The sequence below is a fragment of the Ursus americanus genome, chromosome 7 (genome assembly GCF_024610735.1).
Source record: "Ursus americanus isolate L20-20 chromosome 7, mUrsAme1.1.p, whole genome shotgun sequence".
NCBI lineage: Eukaryota > Metazoa > Chordata > Mammalia > Carnivora > Ursidae > Ursus > Ursus americanus.
The window spans coordinates 78978562-78994472 of record NC_142133.1 but is presented as its reverse complement, the minus strand read 5'-3'; the positions used below and the strand labels follow the sequence as shown (position 1 = coordinate 78994472).

General features: G+C 44.3%; 1 protein-coding gene across 1 annotated transcript in view; it reads left to right on the top strand.

The window, feature by feature from the left end:
- The first annotated feature begins 2401 nt into the window (after window positions 1-2401).
- Window positions 2402-15911, top strand: part of GRHL1 (grainyhead like transcription factor 1) — a 52892-nt gene continuing 39382 nt past the window's right edge. Inside the window, exons 1-7 of the mRNA XM_087863206.1 lie at window positions 2402-2419; window positions 2896-3599; window positions 6664-6850; window positions 10491-10561; window positions 12701-13091; window positions 14133-14209; window positions 15634-15790. Of these exons, the coding sequence (XP_087719332.1) occupies window positions 2402-2419; window positions 2896-3599; window positions 6664-6850; window positions 10491-10561; window positions 12701-13091; window positions 14133-14209; window positions 15634-15790 (1605 nt within the window). The remainder of the gene's footprint in view (window positions 2420-2895; window positions 3600-6663; window positions 6851-10490; window positions 10562-12700; window positions 13092-14132; window positions 14210-15633; window positions 15791-15911) is intronic.

Sequence of the window (15911 nt, the reverse complement as noted above, 5' to 3'; positions counted from 1 at the left end):
TACTTCTCCCTTTCTTTCTTTTTTGCTTTTTAAAAAAACTATGACCATGTATGATTTTTATAATTTAAAAAAATAAAGGTATTGCCAACAGATAGATGGATTGCTCATAGATCTGGATTTTAACTTCTATTTTAGAGACCTCTTAGAGACAAGCTCAATAAACCTGTATTAACATTTACAAAATAGATCCAATGTTTTTTATTAATACATCTGAGGTCTAACAACCCGGGCCCTTACTGTTCTTGTTTTTGGTTTTGTGATTTGATATTTATTCATTCGTCCCGTATTTATTTTGTGCCTACCATGTATCAGGCAGTGGGACTGAGGCATGAGGCTGTTAGTCTTTGTAACAGGAAGGCCATTTAGATCAACCCCAGACATGGTCCAGACTCAGACCCATTCAATGAACACTTACTGGATATTTTCTATGTGTATCGCATGAGGCTGGGGACATTCAAATGGAAGCGATACGATCCCTGCCCTCTCATGAAGAGCCCCCACCATGATGGAGCTGGACACAAACAGAAAATTGCATAGTGCAAACAGAATGTGGTAAAGGTGATGGGGTGATGCGTGGGGGACGATGGGTGTGCACAGGACACTTGACCCAGCCTAGGAGGTCAGGGAGGTCCTCCTGGAGTAATGGGGAGTCCTGGCTGAGTCTGGAAGGTTGAGTGGAGTGGGCCAAGTGGGAAGTGGAGGAGCAGGGAATTGGGGCAGGAATGGTTCTCAGTACTGAGCAACACCGGAAGGAGCAGAAGAGCGAAAGGGCAGGTTGAGCTATTCACCTACACACCCTGCTAAGGCGTTTGAACTTTATCTTGAATGCACCAGAGTGACATGATCTCAAATGCGTGCTTTACGAAGTCCAGCCTGGCCACAGCTGGAGATGCGGTAGAGGAAGAAGAGAAAATTCAAGGAAGAGACAGGGTCCCACCGTGAGTCGCTTCAAGCAGTGCAATGCTGATGATTTCCACCTATACTGTTATTAATTTTGCCCTCAAATCGTCTCATTTAAAACCATACAATCTATTTAAACAGGAAACTAGTGAATAAGAAAAAAGGACAGGCTCCGTGCTGCAGTGTTGTACCTAGGATTAGGGGGTGGAAACGGGAACTGGCAGAAAGGGGACTGTGAGAAGTGTCTGTAGATGTGGATTCAGAGCCCAAGGCGCCTGGAGAACAGGGAGCAGGAAACTGGCTGGGATCGCTGAGGGACAGTGCTGAATGAAGCCCCCAGGGGCTTCCATGCTGCTAAATCGTCATCTTACGTGACCTCCAGGCAGCGTGTGCCCCAGCTGACCATGCCTTCCTCCTGTTTCACTTTCTCTACTCAGCTCCCGTGCCTCCATTCTCCTCCGACCTCAGTGGTCTTCCCTCTTCTGTCTCTTCTGGATCCTCTTCTCCCCAGCCTTCCTATGTTGGGGGCTCCAGAATCCCATGCTGGTCCCCTTCTTCCCTCCCTCACCACAGAGGAGATCAATCTTATCCCCAGGCTTTCAAGACCATCTCTGTGCTGATTGGTGACTCCCCAATGTCCATTCAGCACCTTCCTCCCTGGACTCCATATTCACATCCAACCTTCTGATGTATCTACTTGGATCTCTAATAAAAATAAAAATGAATTTACGTTCAAAATGGGACTCCAGCCGTCTTCCCCATCTCAGTGATGGCAAAAACATTCCTTCCAGCTTTTACCTTTTATAGCTGTCTTTGAATCTCTTTTTCTCATACTTTATATCTAATTTTCAGGAAATCCTGCTGGCTTTACCTTCAGAATAGATCCAACCGCATGTCACTACTCCACTCCACCACCCGAGGCCACACTACTGTTATCTTTGGTCTGGGCTCACTGCTCCCATATTTACGCCCCTACCCCCCAAATTATTTAAAGACAGGGGTGAGATCAGGTCACTGCTCCACTCCAAACCTTCCATCTTACTCAGTAAAAACCAAAGTGGACACAAAATCCTACATCTCCCCGTCCTCCCACTTTGTCCCCCTCTGGTCATACGGGTCTCCTGATGTTCACTGTTCACAACTTATGCAAAGGTGTGCCTCTGTCTGTACCCTCCACCCCCACTTCCTTGAAGGCCTTTCCTCCTCAAACCTTCCAACCGGGGCTCCACCCCATGCTCTCCGGCTGCCTGCTCTGCTTTTTCTCCTGCAGAACTTGCCACTCTCCAACACACCGTATAATTTACTCATTGTGTTTATTGCCTGTTACCCCCTAGGATGCTGAAGGCAAGCAGGGAAACTTGCTCACTATCTCCAGCATCTAGAACAATGCCTGGCATATAGGAGTTCTCTCAATATATATTTGTTGAACCAGCGAGCAGACCCCAGAGAAGAAGAGCGCTTCAGCTCAGAAGGACAATTTGGGCCACGGGTAGGGGTGGAAATGAATGACATCCGGGTGGTAAGCACAGAGACACTGCAATAGGCTGCTGGAAGGCTCAGCAGTAGGTTAGAGATGGAGCCTGAGGAAGGAGGTCTGGGGTGAGGGGAGTGAAGGATAAGGGGGTTGAAACCCCGATGGGGGTCCTGATAAAGGGGTGCCCCGGGATTAGAGGTGGGAGACGCGGGGGCCAGCAGTGAGGTGCGGCGCAGAGGAGGGGGACAGGCAGGCCCTTTGGGACCAGGCGGCTGGGGCTGGAGGTTGATGCCACCGCTCGGCAGGTCCTCACCCCGGCCGCAGGAGGGGAAACAACGGTTGCCCAGTGACTGTCACATAGCGGCCAATGTAAGATGGATGCGCAGGAGGTTCCAAAGCCGGACAGCTGCCGTGGGCTCGGCGAGGAAGGAGACATCTGAGCTTTCTCAGGTAAAAGCCAGAAGCCTCGTAAATAAGCGGACTCGGACCAAGAGGCGGCACGAGGACTGGGCGCTTCACAGACCCGGGGAGGGAAGGTACCCAAGGCAGCCGAGCGGCGGACCCCGGGCTGCGAGGCCCCGTTACTGGAGCGCGGAGGGCTTCGGTGGGCTGGCGGGGCGGGACGGACCTGCAAGGCCCGAGAAGGGGGCGCCAAGGCACGGCCTGTCCCTCAGGTGAGCCGCCAAGGGCTGCGGGCGCGCGGAGGCCCGCGAAGGGGCGGGAGGTGCGCGCAGGAGCCGCGCGGCCACGCCAGTCCCGGCGGGAGGCAGGCCGAGAGCGCGGGGCGCGCCTCACGGACGCGGCCACGCGGAGCGGCGGCCCCCGCCCCGGCGCCCCAGGTACCGGCCAATCAGGTGGCGCCGCCGGCCGCCCGGTCCCGAGGCCCCGCCCCGGGCCGGCGAGCCGCCAGCCAATGGGCGGTCGAGCCCGGGCGCCCAGAGCGCGCAGCCCGCGCGGAGCCGGCTCAGAGCGAGAAAAGCGAACCCAACCCGTCGGGGCCGCCGCTCCGGACCCGCTGCCGCCGCCGCCGCCGCCGCCTCCTCCCCCCGGATCGGGTGTACTGTCCCAACCCGAAAGTCCAGTTCTGCGGCCCGGCAGCGGCGAGCAAGCGCGATGACACAGGAGTACGACAAGTGAGTGAGGCGCCGGCGCGCGAGTCCAGCCGTGCGGCTTCAGGCCGCCGCTGCACACCGGGCTGGCCGCACCTGCCGCGAGGCCGGGAGAGGCGAGGGCGGGCGGGGGTGCGACGCCGGGCGCCGGGCGCGGGGCGAGGCCTGGCGGGCGGGGAAGCGAAGAGGGCCGGGAGGGAGGGGGGCTCGTCTCGCCGTCCACTTTCATCCCCGCCGCGGCCTCTGCCCTCGGCACCCCCTCCCCCGCGCCTTTGTTCCACCGAAGTCCCCGGGGGAGACCCTTGCCTTGGGGACTCAATTTAGGAGGGGAGACTTCCCTCCTTGACCCCCACCCCCGTCTCAGCGGCCTCTTCAGGGGGACCACCCCGCGGGTGCGCCCCCATCTCCGTTCTGCTGCTGTCAAGGATGCGGGGAGGGAGATTCGGGGCGCCGCGCGGGACCCCCGCCAGGGTCGCTTTTTGCTCAGGGTCGCTTTTTGGGACCCGGTCCCCCGCTGGGAAGGTAGACGTCTCGGGTAATCAGCCCCTGTCGTCCAGCCATCTCCTTCAGTCCGCCTGCTAGAACTTCCGAAAGGAGAAATTAGGGAAAAGTTGAAGTGCTCTGATGTCCTGGCATTTTCCCCCCTCTGGCTGGCAGTGTGAGTGAGAAAATTGTTGTAGGAGTTATTTTGCCACTTGCATCATTGATGGTAATTACAGATTACTGTAATTAAAAATCTTCGGAAAATATCAAGAGGATGAAATCTGCTTCGAAATCTGGGTGATAAACAGAACGTACTGTACTAATACACCTTTTGAAGTTCGTGATTGAAGAAATACTTTTGACAAATGCAAGGTGATAATGTAAGATATTAACATTGAGGGACACTGGGTGAGGGATATTTCTATGTTTTCTTTGCAACTTTTCTGTAATTGTAAAATTGTTGCGAAATAAAACACTTATTAGTAAAAAAGTATATTGCACCAAACCAATCTGTATACTTCAGATGGGTAAATCCCTATCAGAGCTGTTCCTTCCAGTTTTATAATTATTTGTTAAGGATCATTTTATTTAAGTGTGCTCTTTTTCCGATTGGGAAGGTTAGATACTGTGTATGGGGTATCTTCAATGGATTAATCTTGTGTTGTAGAATGTGCAGTTAAATTATCACTTGAAATATGTTTCAGAAGTCTTGAGAGATCACCGATGAAGGGTTTGAGACTTACCAAAGGCAGTGATGGGCCTTTAGGGACTAGCAACTGCCTGACTGTCATATGAGGAAGTAGACTAAGACAGGCAACTGGTTACTGTTTATTTCTTGACTTATGGTTTAGATAAGGCAAATTTCCAAAGCTACAATTTTGGCCTTAGGCACACTTTGGAAATGGAAGACACCTCCAGGGTGATCACAAACAAAACCATTTGCAAAAAATATTTTCTGTTGCCTGTACAAATTTGGGATGGGGGTGGGAGAAGAAGGTAAGCTGAAAAACTAGCATTACGGGAATTGAATGAGCCAAGCGCTGTCATAATCTCCTGGAAGTAGCTATTACACTATTAATAATAGCTTAGCCGCACACCAGTAAATCACCCCAAGATACCACTGTTATACTCTGCTCCTAATGGTGTAGGGAATGCCCTTTTGTGTGTTTATTTATTTATTGTGAATTTGAGGTTTGTACACATAGCCTTCATTTTAAATAAACTGCTTCTTTGTGTTTCTTTTGTGTTAGCACAGTACACCCCCTGAAGACCGCTTTTCCTACTAAATGTAATTAGCATTTGGATTTTATGCTTTGGATTTTATGCCTAGACATGAGTTTAAAACACCGACTTCCAACTAAGACCTGATTTTGAGGATAAATTAAGTTGTTGGTCCGCGTTCCCACCCCTTTTCAAAGATGTTCTCCTTTTTAAAAATCTGTATCTGTTTTTAAAGGGCCTGGGTGACTGCCAAAAACCTAACCTTTGTTGATTACTTGAAAAGATAGTCAATCTTTCTACATTCACTTTTAGAGTAGGTAGGTCACCTTTAGGCCATTTACATATTTCATTTGTGTGTTGCAATGAGAGCTGAGCCTTAAATTTGCTTGTTAGAATACTGATAATTCAGAGTAGTTTTGAACATTAACAATTTTTTTTCCCTTAAAAAAAACCCTGCTTCATTTTGCTGGAGTTTGTGTTTTACTTTTTCTCCTTATTGACTTATTAAATAGTACCAGCTGAACGGTTGTTGAGACTGTTGACATTTCAAGTTTTTGGAATCAGTAATGTTTGTTTTAATCCTTAAAATTAAATCTTCTGTAAGACTTTACTAAGATCTCCGTTGATTTTCTGGATTTTTCCCATCAAACTACAATGTTAAAATGAAACCGTTCTTGCCCAGTGTGAAAATCTAGTAAAGATTTTTAAAAGCAGATTTCCCACCTACTTTCTTTAAAAGCTCTTTTTGTTCAGTGGCTTTATTTATTGTTGTAGATTCTTAAGTGTTTATCTCTAAGATAAACAGTTAACTCCCATGCCAGAAAATTATGGCTCCTTATTGATTTACAGTCCCCTTTGGCCACATTCCATGCTCAATCTGCTGGTAATCAGTAGACTATTCTAACTTTCTCATATACCCCCGAGGATTAACCGAAGTCGCTCTTTTTCTTTCCGCCCCCTCCTCCTCTCTCCCTGGTTTGTGGGTAGGAAAGTTTTTAAGGCATGGTATCAACAGGAGAAAGAGGGAAGTAACATGTAGCAGCATGATGAGTGAACAGTGTACACTCTCTTTAAGAGGGTACAGTCCTAACTGTAGATGTCTGAGGAGAATGTTCTATTTTGCCTTGCATTGTCCTTGTGTTTGTTTACTGAAGTATTTGAATAGCCTGGCATTTTCTTGGAGTGTTTTGTTTTGTTTTGTTTTGCCAAATAGTATATCCTGGGTCACATGTGTAGGTTAACTGCAGGTTTCCTGGCTGCCTCAATGCCGTATATCTTACTGGGGGACCCGTCGGTGTGCGTTCCAGTGGGTTGTCTCCTGGTCTTGTCTTAATCTACTTTGCTGGGGGGGGGGTCATTAGGCTATTTTATTGGCATATCAAGGAATTGGTTGTTTGGGTCTTTAAAAGTTTGCTTATGGTTCCTTGCGGTAAAGTATGAGGTGTATCTATATGTGTGTTTTTAATTTCTCTGAAGCAAACGGCCAGTCTTGGTTCTTCAGAATGAAGCCCTTTATCCACAGCGGCGCTCCTATACTAGTGAGGATGAAGCCTGGAAATCCTTCCTGGAAAACCCTCTCACTGCGGCAACCAAAGCGATGATGAGCATCAATGGCGATGAAGACAGTGCCGCCGCGCTGGGCTTGCTCTACGACTATTACAAGGTACACGCGCCTCCGCTGCTGAAACTTCACGACAGGCCGAGATGCACTTGATTCAGCAGCATGTAAAACAGTAATTTGCTGGGAGAATGTAATGCAAGTTGCTTCTCCAGTGACTATAAATAGTTTAATGAGTGCTTTGACTTACTGCGGTTCAAAGCTGAACATCTGCAATCATAGAATCAAAGGGTTGTTTTTAAAATGGGTGAAGCAGCCAGCTGTTCTAGCTCGATCTGACAGGTGAAGCTACCATAAAAGAAGCTGGTAGATGTGTCTTACTGCGATGGAACGTTTTACCAGAGGCACTTGTGCGTGCCCCGAGGAGTAGACAGTGGTTCGTTTACCTGCGCTCTAACCTTTATTCCGATGTAGTCAGAGTGATTTGCTTTTCCTTACATGATCTCACAGATCCTTTGATTTGATTGTGGGATTCATGAAGGAAAAAAAGCTATTTTTCTAGCCTTGGACTTTCTAGTTCTAAGATCGGGATATATTTTCTTGCCTATTTCTATAGATTAGTCTTAATTAAATAGACTCTGTCCTCTGCCTGGAGTTTTATGTGACGTTCCTAACCGGAGATCTGTGTCCTCATCGCCATCCTAATAACACCGGCTGCCACTTACTGATTACCTCTATCATGCTACACATGTTGCCGGCATGCATGCTATTTCCGATTCCTCCAGAAAGCCTGCAAAATATGTGGTATGATCCCTGTTCCGCAGATGGGAAAAAATGAAGTTCTCAGGTCACGTAACTGGTATGTGTGGCGGTTAGGATCTCAGGCCTGGTGTGGATTGTGCCAGAGTTATCCTCTTCAGCCTGCCACGCTGTCTCCTGTGGAACGTCCTTTGCTTGCTCTATTCTTTGGCATTCTTCTTTCTTTTTTTTTTTTTTTTTAAAGATTTTATTTTTATTTATTTGACAGAGATAGAGACAGCCAGCGAGAGAGGGAACACAAGCAGGGGGAGTGGGAGAGGAAGAAGCAGGCCCATAGAGGAAGAGCCTGATGTGGGGCTCGATCCCAGAACGCCGGGATCACGCCCTGAGCCGAAGGCAGACGCTTAACTGCTGTGCCACCCAGGCGCCCCTGGCATTCTTCTTTCTGCTCAGTAATAGTATGTGGTGATGGCTATATATCACAGTTTGTTTTTGCCATATTTTTGTTTTTTGAAACTTCCAGACCTATAGAAAATTTTGATTTAATCGGACGATTAACTCCCAGATACTTTCACTTAGATTCACCAGTTGCTTACATTTTGTTACATTCTGGCACTGTATTCTTTCCTGAATATAAGAAATACAGAGGGTGGAGGCACCTGGGTGGCTCAGTCAGTTAAGCGGCTGCCTTCAGCTCAAGTCATGATCCCGGGATCATGGGATCAAGCCCCGCTGTTGGGCTCCCTGCTCATGGGAAGTCTGCTTCTCCCTGTCCCTCTGCCTGCAGCTCCCCCTGCTTGTGCTCTCACGCTCTAGCTCCCTTCGCGCACATGCGCTCGCTCGCGCGCGCTCTCTCTCTCTCTGTCTTAAATAAATAAATAAACTCTTAGAAAGAAAGAAAGAAAGAAAAAGAAAGAAAGAAAGAAAGAAAGAAAGAAAGAAAGAAAGAAAGAAAGAAAGAAAGAAAGAAAAATGCAGAGGGGGAAAAAACAGAGAAGATAGCTTGATTATGATTACCAAATTTGGCTGGGACCTAAAGAAAAGATTTCATTATTTTCTGGTATGAGGCCATGTATCCAGTTTGTTGTGTTTGAGAGACTGAGGTAAGTTTTGTTTTATTCTGTTTTGTTTCTTTGAATATGAAGGGAAACTTGTGTGGTAACTGATGACGCTAGAAGAAATCTTTGCCTGGGAAGTTGAGCCGAAGAATTCCTTCGAAGTGGAACTTACAATATATCGATTCTTCTTACATCTTGTTTTCTTTTTTTTTTTTTTTAAAGATTTTATTTATTTATTTGACAGAGATAGAGACAGCCAGCGAGAGAGGGAACACAAGCAGGAACACAAGCAGGGGGAGTGGGAGAGGAAGAAGCAGGCTCATAGCAGAGGAGCCTGATGTGGGGCTCGATCCCATAACACCGGGATCACGCCCTGAGCCGAAGGCAGATACTTAACCGCTGTGCCACCCAGGCGCCCCTACATCTTGTTTTCTTGACTCAATCAGTGTAAAAATCATAAGTTCCTAAGTATTGATTACGAAGTTTGAAGTTATGTATTTTTAACTGAAACTTTTGAGAATGGAAATGGGAGAAAACCAGCAAGTTTAGTACCAGAAAGACTGATGTAATAATAGTGATTGCAAGGGTTATGTGCATATGCGTTTTAAATAAAGGGTCCTAAAAGTATTTTACATCTTAGGAGGAGATAAACCATCTGTCCATTAAGGGTGACAATCTTAGTACTAATATGTTGGCTTCTTATGACAGGTGTAACATTGTTTTCTTTTTTAAATGAACTGATTTGTTTCAGTTCTTTGGATATAGTCATCTGTCGTTTTTACATAATAACTTTTTAAGTAGGCTCCATCCACGCCCAGCATGGATTCCGACCCGGGGCTTGAAGTCACCACCCTGACATCAAGACCTGAGCTGAGGGGCGCCTGGGTGGCTCAGTCGTTGAGCATCCGCCTTCGACTCCGGGCGTGATCCCAGGGTTCTGGGATCGAGCTCCGCATCAGGCTCCCTGCTCCACTGGGAAGCCTGCTTCTTCCTCTCCCACTCCCCCTGCTTGTGTTCCCTCTCTCGCTGGCTGTCTCTCTCTCTGTCAAATAAATAAATAAAAATCTTAAAAAAAAAAAAAAAAAAAGACCCGAGCTGAGATCAAGAGTGGACACTTAACCAACTGAGCCACCCAGGTGCCCCTATGTAATAACTTTGATAAAGCTTTAAAAGCACATTGTTAACACATGAAACAATTTATTTTGTGTTTAAAGGTAATTGTATTCATACATTCACATTGAAAACAGTTTCAAACATTTAGCAACTTTGGAGTACATGTTGGGAACTAGTCTCGAGTGGGTTGATGTCTGCGGTACACCTGTAATGTTAGCCTGCTTTCACCTCCTATGTAAAGAATAGCAGAATCAATCAAAAAAGGTATAGAACAAACCTAGTTCAGTTTGTCCTTCGGGTACCAGATAATGTGAATTGCACGGTATCTGAAGAAATTTATCACTTGAAGCCGGCACTGGGATCTTGGAAATGAACTGTTAGCATGGCTGATCCTTTTGATTGTGCATTTGATCTGTAAGGAGGGGTCGTGAAAAGGAGCAGCAAGAATACTGAGAGTCCAGTTGTGTTCTCAGCAGCTTCTGGTTTATTCCATAGCGTGGATAAATGGGTAAAACCAAGCCAGAGGTGTTTTTTTTTAAGAGAAGAAACCCAAACTCAATGACGAAGTAAATCTGTGATGCCCTGAGTTTATTTGGCAACTAAAGAATCGTCAGTTTTTACATATTAACCTTGTGACAAGATTTGTAAGCTCTTGAAGGCAGACACTGTCTTATTCGTTGTGTATCCCCACTGCCTGGCATTTGGTGGGCGATCAAGTGGACATGTGAGTGATTGAACTTAACTGAAAAATAAGAGGCTGTATCTATACTCCACTAAGTGAGAACTAAATTGTGTCGTGTTTGTTAATGTCTAAGGTTCCAAGAGAGAGGAGGTCATCAACAGCAAAGCCAGATGGTGAGCACCCAGAGCCAGATCACAGCAAAAGGTAACGTCTAATAGCATAAAATAGTACTGTTGTATTGTCACAGGTGTCTGTGACAATAAAGCAGGAGTTTAAATGAAAAAGCTTTAGTGGAACAGGTAAGTGATAATTATGATTCTGTTGCTCTGAGAAGTTGCCAGTTTCTTTAGACATAGTTGCCTTTTTTGCAAAACAAAGCATTAACTTTCTTTTTCTGTGGAGGGATGTTTTTAGCAATAATGTAAGCAAACTGTTCCCTTATTTGTCTTTGAGTTTCTCTTAAGAAGGGTGTGGCATTTAATGCAAAGGTGGGGTCCTTTAAAAAAAATTAAGTACCAGTGATCTTGAATAATGGCCTAAGTAAAACGTAATGAAGCAGCTGTATTCCAAACTCCTGTTGAAGTTATTTTAGGTTATTTAGGTTAAAACTTTCAGAAATTAAGGCTTGACTTTATAGCCCTGAAAAATAATTTAAGCATACCTTGTAAATTTCCCTATGTTCTATTAGTAATAGAAATAAATGGATATATTTATATTATATTATATTATATTATATTATATTATATTATATTATATTATATTATATTATATTATATTATATTATATTATTTATTTGGAGAGTGCAAGAAAGGGGGGGGCAGAGGGAGAGAGATAATCATAAGCAGGCTCCAGGCCTAGCTTGGAGCCCGACACAGGGCTCGATCTCATAATTCTGAGATCATGACCTGAACTGAAATCAAGAGTCAGATGCATCACCGACTAAGCCTCCTAGGCACCCCAGGAGTAAAATATTTTTAAAGAAAGAATGGTCACTCAGAATCCCACTATCTCAATGATTTATTTATTCATATTTGGGTGTGCCTGCACATTTTATGTGGTTGTGGTTGTATTCACAGATAGCATTTGATAGTTTGTGTTCTTCTAGTTAATCCCTTCCATGAGTGTTTTCCATGTTGCTGTTTTCATCTTCATAATTACCCTTTGGAGAAGGACTTACGGCTTTTATTATGTTACTTTTTATTATGGGTATTTTCAAACAACAAAAGTAGAGAAATAATGTAAGCCTGTGTGTATCATTACTAGCCTCAACAGTTACTAAGGTAATTCCTCCTGTTTAATCTATTCTTCCCTCTTCTCCAACTTTTAATGCTTATTTTTGCTATGGTTTTTAAGCAAAACTTAGTTATCCTAACATTAAGGCTCTAATTTTTTTCTACCACTACAGAGCCTTGACAAATAACTTTCTGGATAGCTTTTCCTTTTGTTCTTTCGTTAGGATAAATTCTTGGGAGTGAATTTATGGTGCAAGGTTTGTACATTTCATTGATCTGAAATGTACAAAACTGCCAAGTTGCTTTTTTCCTTAAAGGTATGAGCCTATATTGTTTGAGGGGGCTTTGAAAATTCACTGATTTTACCCTGGACTAGAAATCATCTTCTGTTGCCCAGGATATTTATTAAACCAAAAGCAATTTTATGCAAACATATCTACCTGTGCAATGTAACCATCGGTTTTCTTTTGGTGGTAGAGAAAGCCAAATAAGCGTAGGTAGTAGGGAAAGTCGTGGCCAAGGGATGACCGTTCATACTTCTCGAGCCCTTGTGCGCCAGGCATCATCATACACATTTCAGCACCTCGTCCCATTTCGTCCTCGTCACAACCTTGTGAGGATAGACAGATAGCATTATTACCCCCATTTTATAGATGAGCATGTGCTTACTAAGAGATGAAATAGCTCAGCAAAGGTCACAGAACTTGAGCCAAGGCAGAATGACTCTAGTCTGTGCTTGAAGCACGGTGCTGTTCCAGCCAGTTCCGTTTGTAGCTTCAGGCTTCTAGTGAAATATGACCATTGTATTAGGATTATTGAAGATAAAGTGTAGGAGGAGAGCTCTGAGTTCTCTAGATTTCAAATGAAATTTTACTTGATACTTTTGGATTTTATCACTGATTAACCATGAAGTCTTTTTTTTCTTGCTCTAATAATGGGTTGTCATTGCCATTTTCTATTTATTTGGCTTCTCTCAAGTGTATGATTATTATTATTATTACTATTGCACAGGACCCAGTGGCCCATTGCCATTAGGAAAATAAAATTGTCAAAGAACTGTATCAACACTGAGTTTGAAAACACAGTTTTCTTTTCTTATCTTTTCTTAAAGAAACAGCATACCAAATGTGACTGAGCAGTCCCTCATTTCTGCTGGAGAAAACAGAGTACAAGTACTGAAAAATGTGCCATTTAACATTGTCCTTCCCCATGGCAACCAACTGGGCATTGATAAGAGAGGCCATCTAACAACTCCTGATACAACAGTCACTGTTTCCATAGCAACAATGCCTACCCACTCCATCAAGACAGAAACCCAGCCCCATGGCTTTGCTGTGGGAATCTCTCCAGCAGTATATCATCCTGAGCCCACGGAGCGGGTGGTGGTTTTCGACCGGAATCTTAGTGCTGACCAGTTCAGCTCTGGTGCTCAACCCCCAAATGCTCAAAGGCGAACTCCAGACTCTACCTTCTCAGAGACCTTCAAGGAAGGCGTTCAGGAGGTACAGGAAATGCAAGCATCTTCCCAAGACGTTTGTGTGTTTGTATAAGTATTGGGTTCCACCTCTTCCTCGTTATGTAAGCTTGAAACTCAGCCTGAAATGAATGGATTAGGAACAAGAGATTTTTTTTTTTTTTTTTTACGAGAAAAGGCCCATGGGTATAATTTGTAAACTAAACCTACAAAACCAGAAATTATTATCAAGGGCACATGGCTAATCTTACCAGTATTTGAGTTAACAATTATGATTTCAGCTAAGTGATTTGTTGGAGAAAGAGAACCCCATACCTAATCTTCCATCAGCAACAGATATCTCCACATGAGTCTGTTTTCAGCTTTTGCCCTAGACCAAAACAAGGCTCCTACGGTTGGTCTCCGTATGACATGACTTCTCATGTACTTGCTTGGTCTCCCTCGGTTGGAAGCAGAGTCAGGGAGGCAGTAGATCGTGCTGATGAATGCGTTGTGTGAAATTTACAGGTTACCTCCAGACACTTTGGGGGGCTTATGGTGATGAACACCTCTCAGGTAAAAGTTAGGGAGTGGAGATGTTCGAAGCCATATTTAATGTCTCTCGGGGGAAAGGAACATCCCTCTGCTTATGGAGTTAGGAGCAGAAGAGTAGTCTTTTCTGAGAAAAATGCACCAATCCATCCAGCAGTGGTGCAGACTTGATATTGTATCTTCACCTAGTGTGATGATCCCCAAAAGTCATGAGATTTTGGTTGCAGATTCTAGAGTTTGAACAGAATTGAGATGTGTGGGGAAGCTGGGAAAAGGGGACAAGGCAGCAGTCTGGGGGGTACCTGCACTGATTGTTTCATCTAATTGAGTGGCATATAAAATGGTGGTTTTTCCTTCAGAATTGTTTTTGTAGAGTTAAGATTTTTTTTTTTTAGAGTTAAGATTTTTATTTTAAAACGAACATCGAGTGAGTAGTGGGTTGCCGTAAGCCACATACTTCTGTGCTGTACCATATATTGGTCTTTAGTAAGCCTGATAACCAGTTAAATAGTTGTGGCTTATTACATTGATATTTCAGGTTTTCTTCCCCTCGGATCTCAGTCTACGGATGCCTGGCATGAATTCAGAGGACTATGTTTTTGACAGTGTTTCTGGGTAATAGTTGTCTTTTAATTTGATTTTTAACTTTCAGCTTTTATGACTTTTTTGTTAATTTGATATTGGAAAATCAGAGGTGGCTTAGGTGGTATTATCTTTGCTAGAGGACATTTGCTTTAGTGCATTTAATTTTGAGCTCTGTACTGTGTTTCATGTTTCCTTAATTCTTGGTGTTGGTGCTTTTTCTTTCCTTCAGTTTCTTTATGTGATGGTAGTAGAATGGAATCTAAAAGAAGAGAAGAGGCGATTAAATTAGATCCCTGAGCTCCCTTCTGTTTCCAAAAGCATATAATTCTGTGAGAATTTAGGAAAAACATCAAGTGGATAAAGGCTTTTATTTTTTATTAGCCTCACTCGTGGTAAAGTAGATGAAGTCAGCTTTTTTCTGACCTGACAATCTCTTCTTTTAAAACCTCACAAAATTGTACCCACGCCGGGAATATGAATATCTTCCAAGTTAATTATGAAAATGTACAAACACCTTCAGATGTTTTTAAAAATCATTTAGGATTTCATTTTATACATTTGTCTTATGCATTTTTTGTATGCTGTATTTTGAAGTAAAAACAGTTTATTTTTAAAGTCAGGGATTTTATGGAAATTGAGACTTCCCTTAAAGACCCGCCTCAAGGTACAAGAGTCACCAACTCAGATGCCTTTAGGATCTAAGATAGGGGTCAGCAAACCTTTTTCTGTGAAGGATCAGATAGTACATATTTCAGCTTCGTGGGCCTTATAGCCTCTGTCGCGACTGCCCAGCTCTGCCACTGCGGCACAAAAGAGCTGTAGATGATACGTAAATAAAGGTTGTGGTTGTATTCCAATAAAACTTTATTTATAAAAATAGGTGCAATTTTCGACCTCTGGTCCAGGAAGGTTATTAAACAACTTGAGGGAGATACATGCATGTTGCTTCAAGGTGATAATAAAGGTAGAGAACTGTGCAGTGCCCATCCAAAGACATTTAAATTACAAGCAAAAACAACAAAAAGTGCCATGCACACCAAATCGAATTTAATCAGAGGCCTACCAGCCACCTGTTTACAGCCTTTGCTGGGCAAATACCACATTGGCAGCATGTCTTGTGAGATTTCCTTCCAAAATCTTTTTCAGCTGCTAGTATCTTTAGTATCCTTAGCTTCTAAACTTCTAATTTTTAACCTTATTACTTCATAGAATTTCTAGTAGACATTTTGTAGCCCCGCATATTAGAGATTTGAGAATGTCTGCGTTGCTTAAGATTATATTTACCGCGCAAGAAGTAGCCAGTGCTATTTATAACATGACACAGTCCGTTGGGTGTTGCCTGGTGGTTGGCTGTTTGCATACATCCACGCTGAAGTATTTCAAGATCGCGCTAACGCGTAAAGAAAGCTTCCAAAAGAGTGGATTAGAGAGCTGTGGCTTTTTTTGTTCTTTAGGAACAACTTTGAATATACCCTAGAAGCCTCAAAGTCTCTTCGACAGAAGCCAGGAGACAGCACCATGACATACCTGAACAAAGGCCAGTTCTACCCTGTCACCTTGAAGGAGGTGAACAGCAGCGAGGGGATCCACCGGCCCATCAGCAAAGTCCGAGTAAGTTCTGCCCTTAGTTCTGTTCCCTAGGCGAGCTAGTCAGAGCTGAGTACCCCGGGTCTGAAGATCTAAACGAAGGCTGAAAATGGCAGTTTTCAGCCTTAACTGGAAAATAGGACAC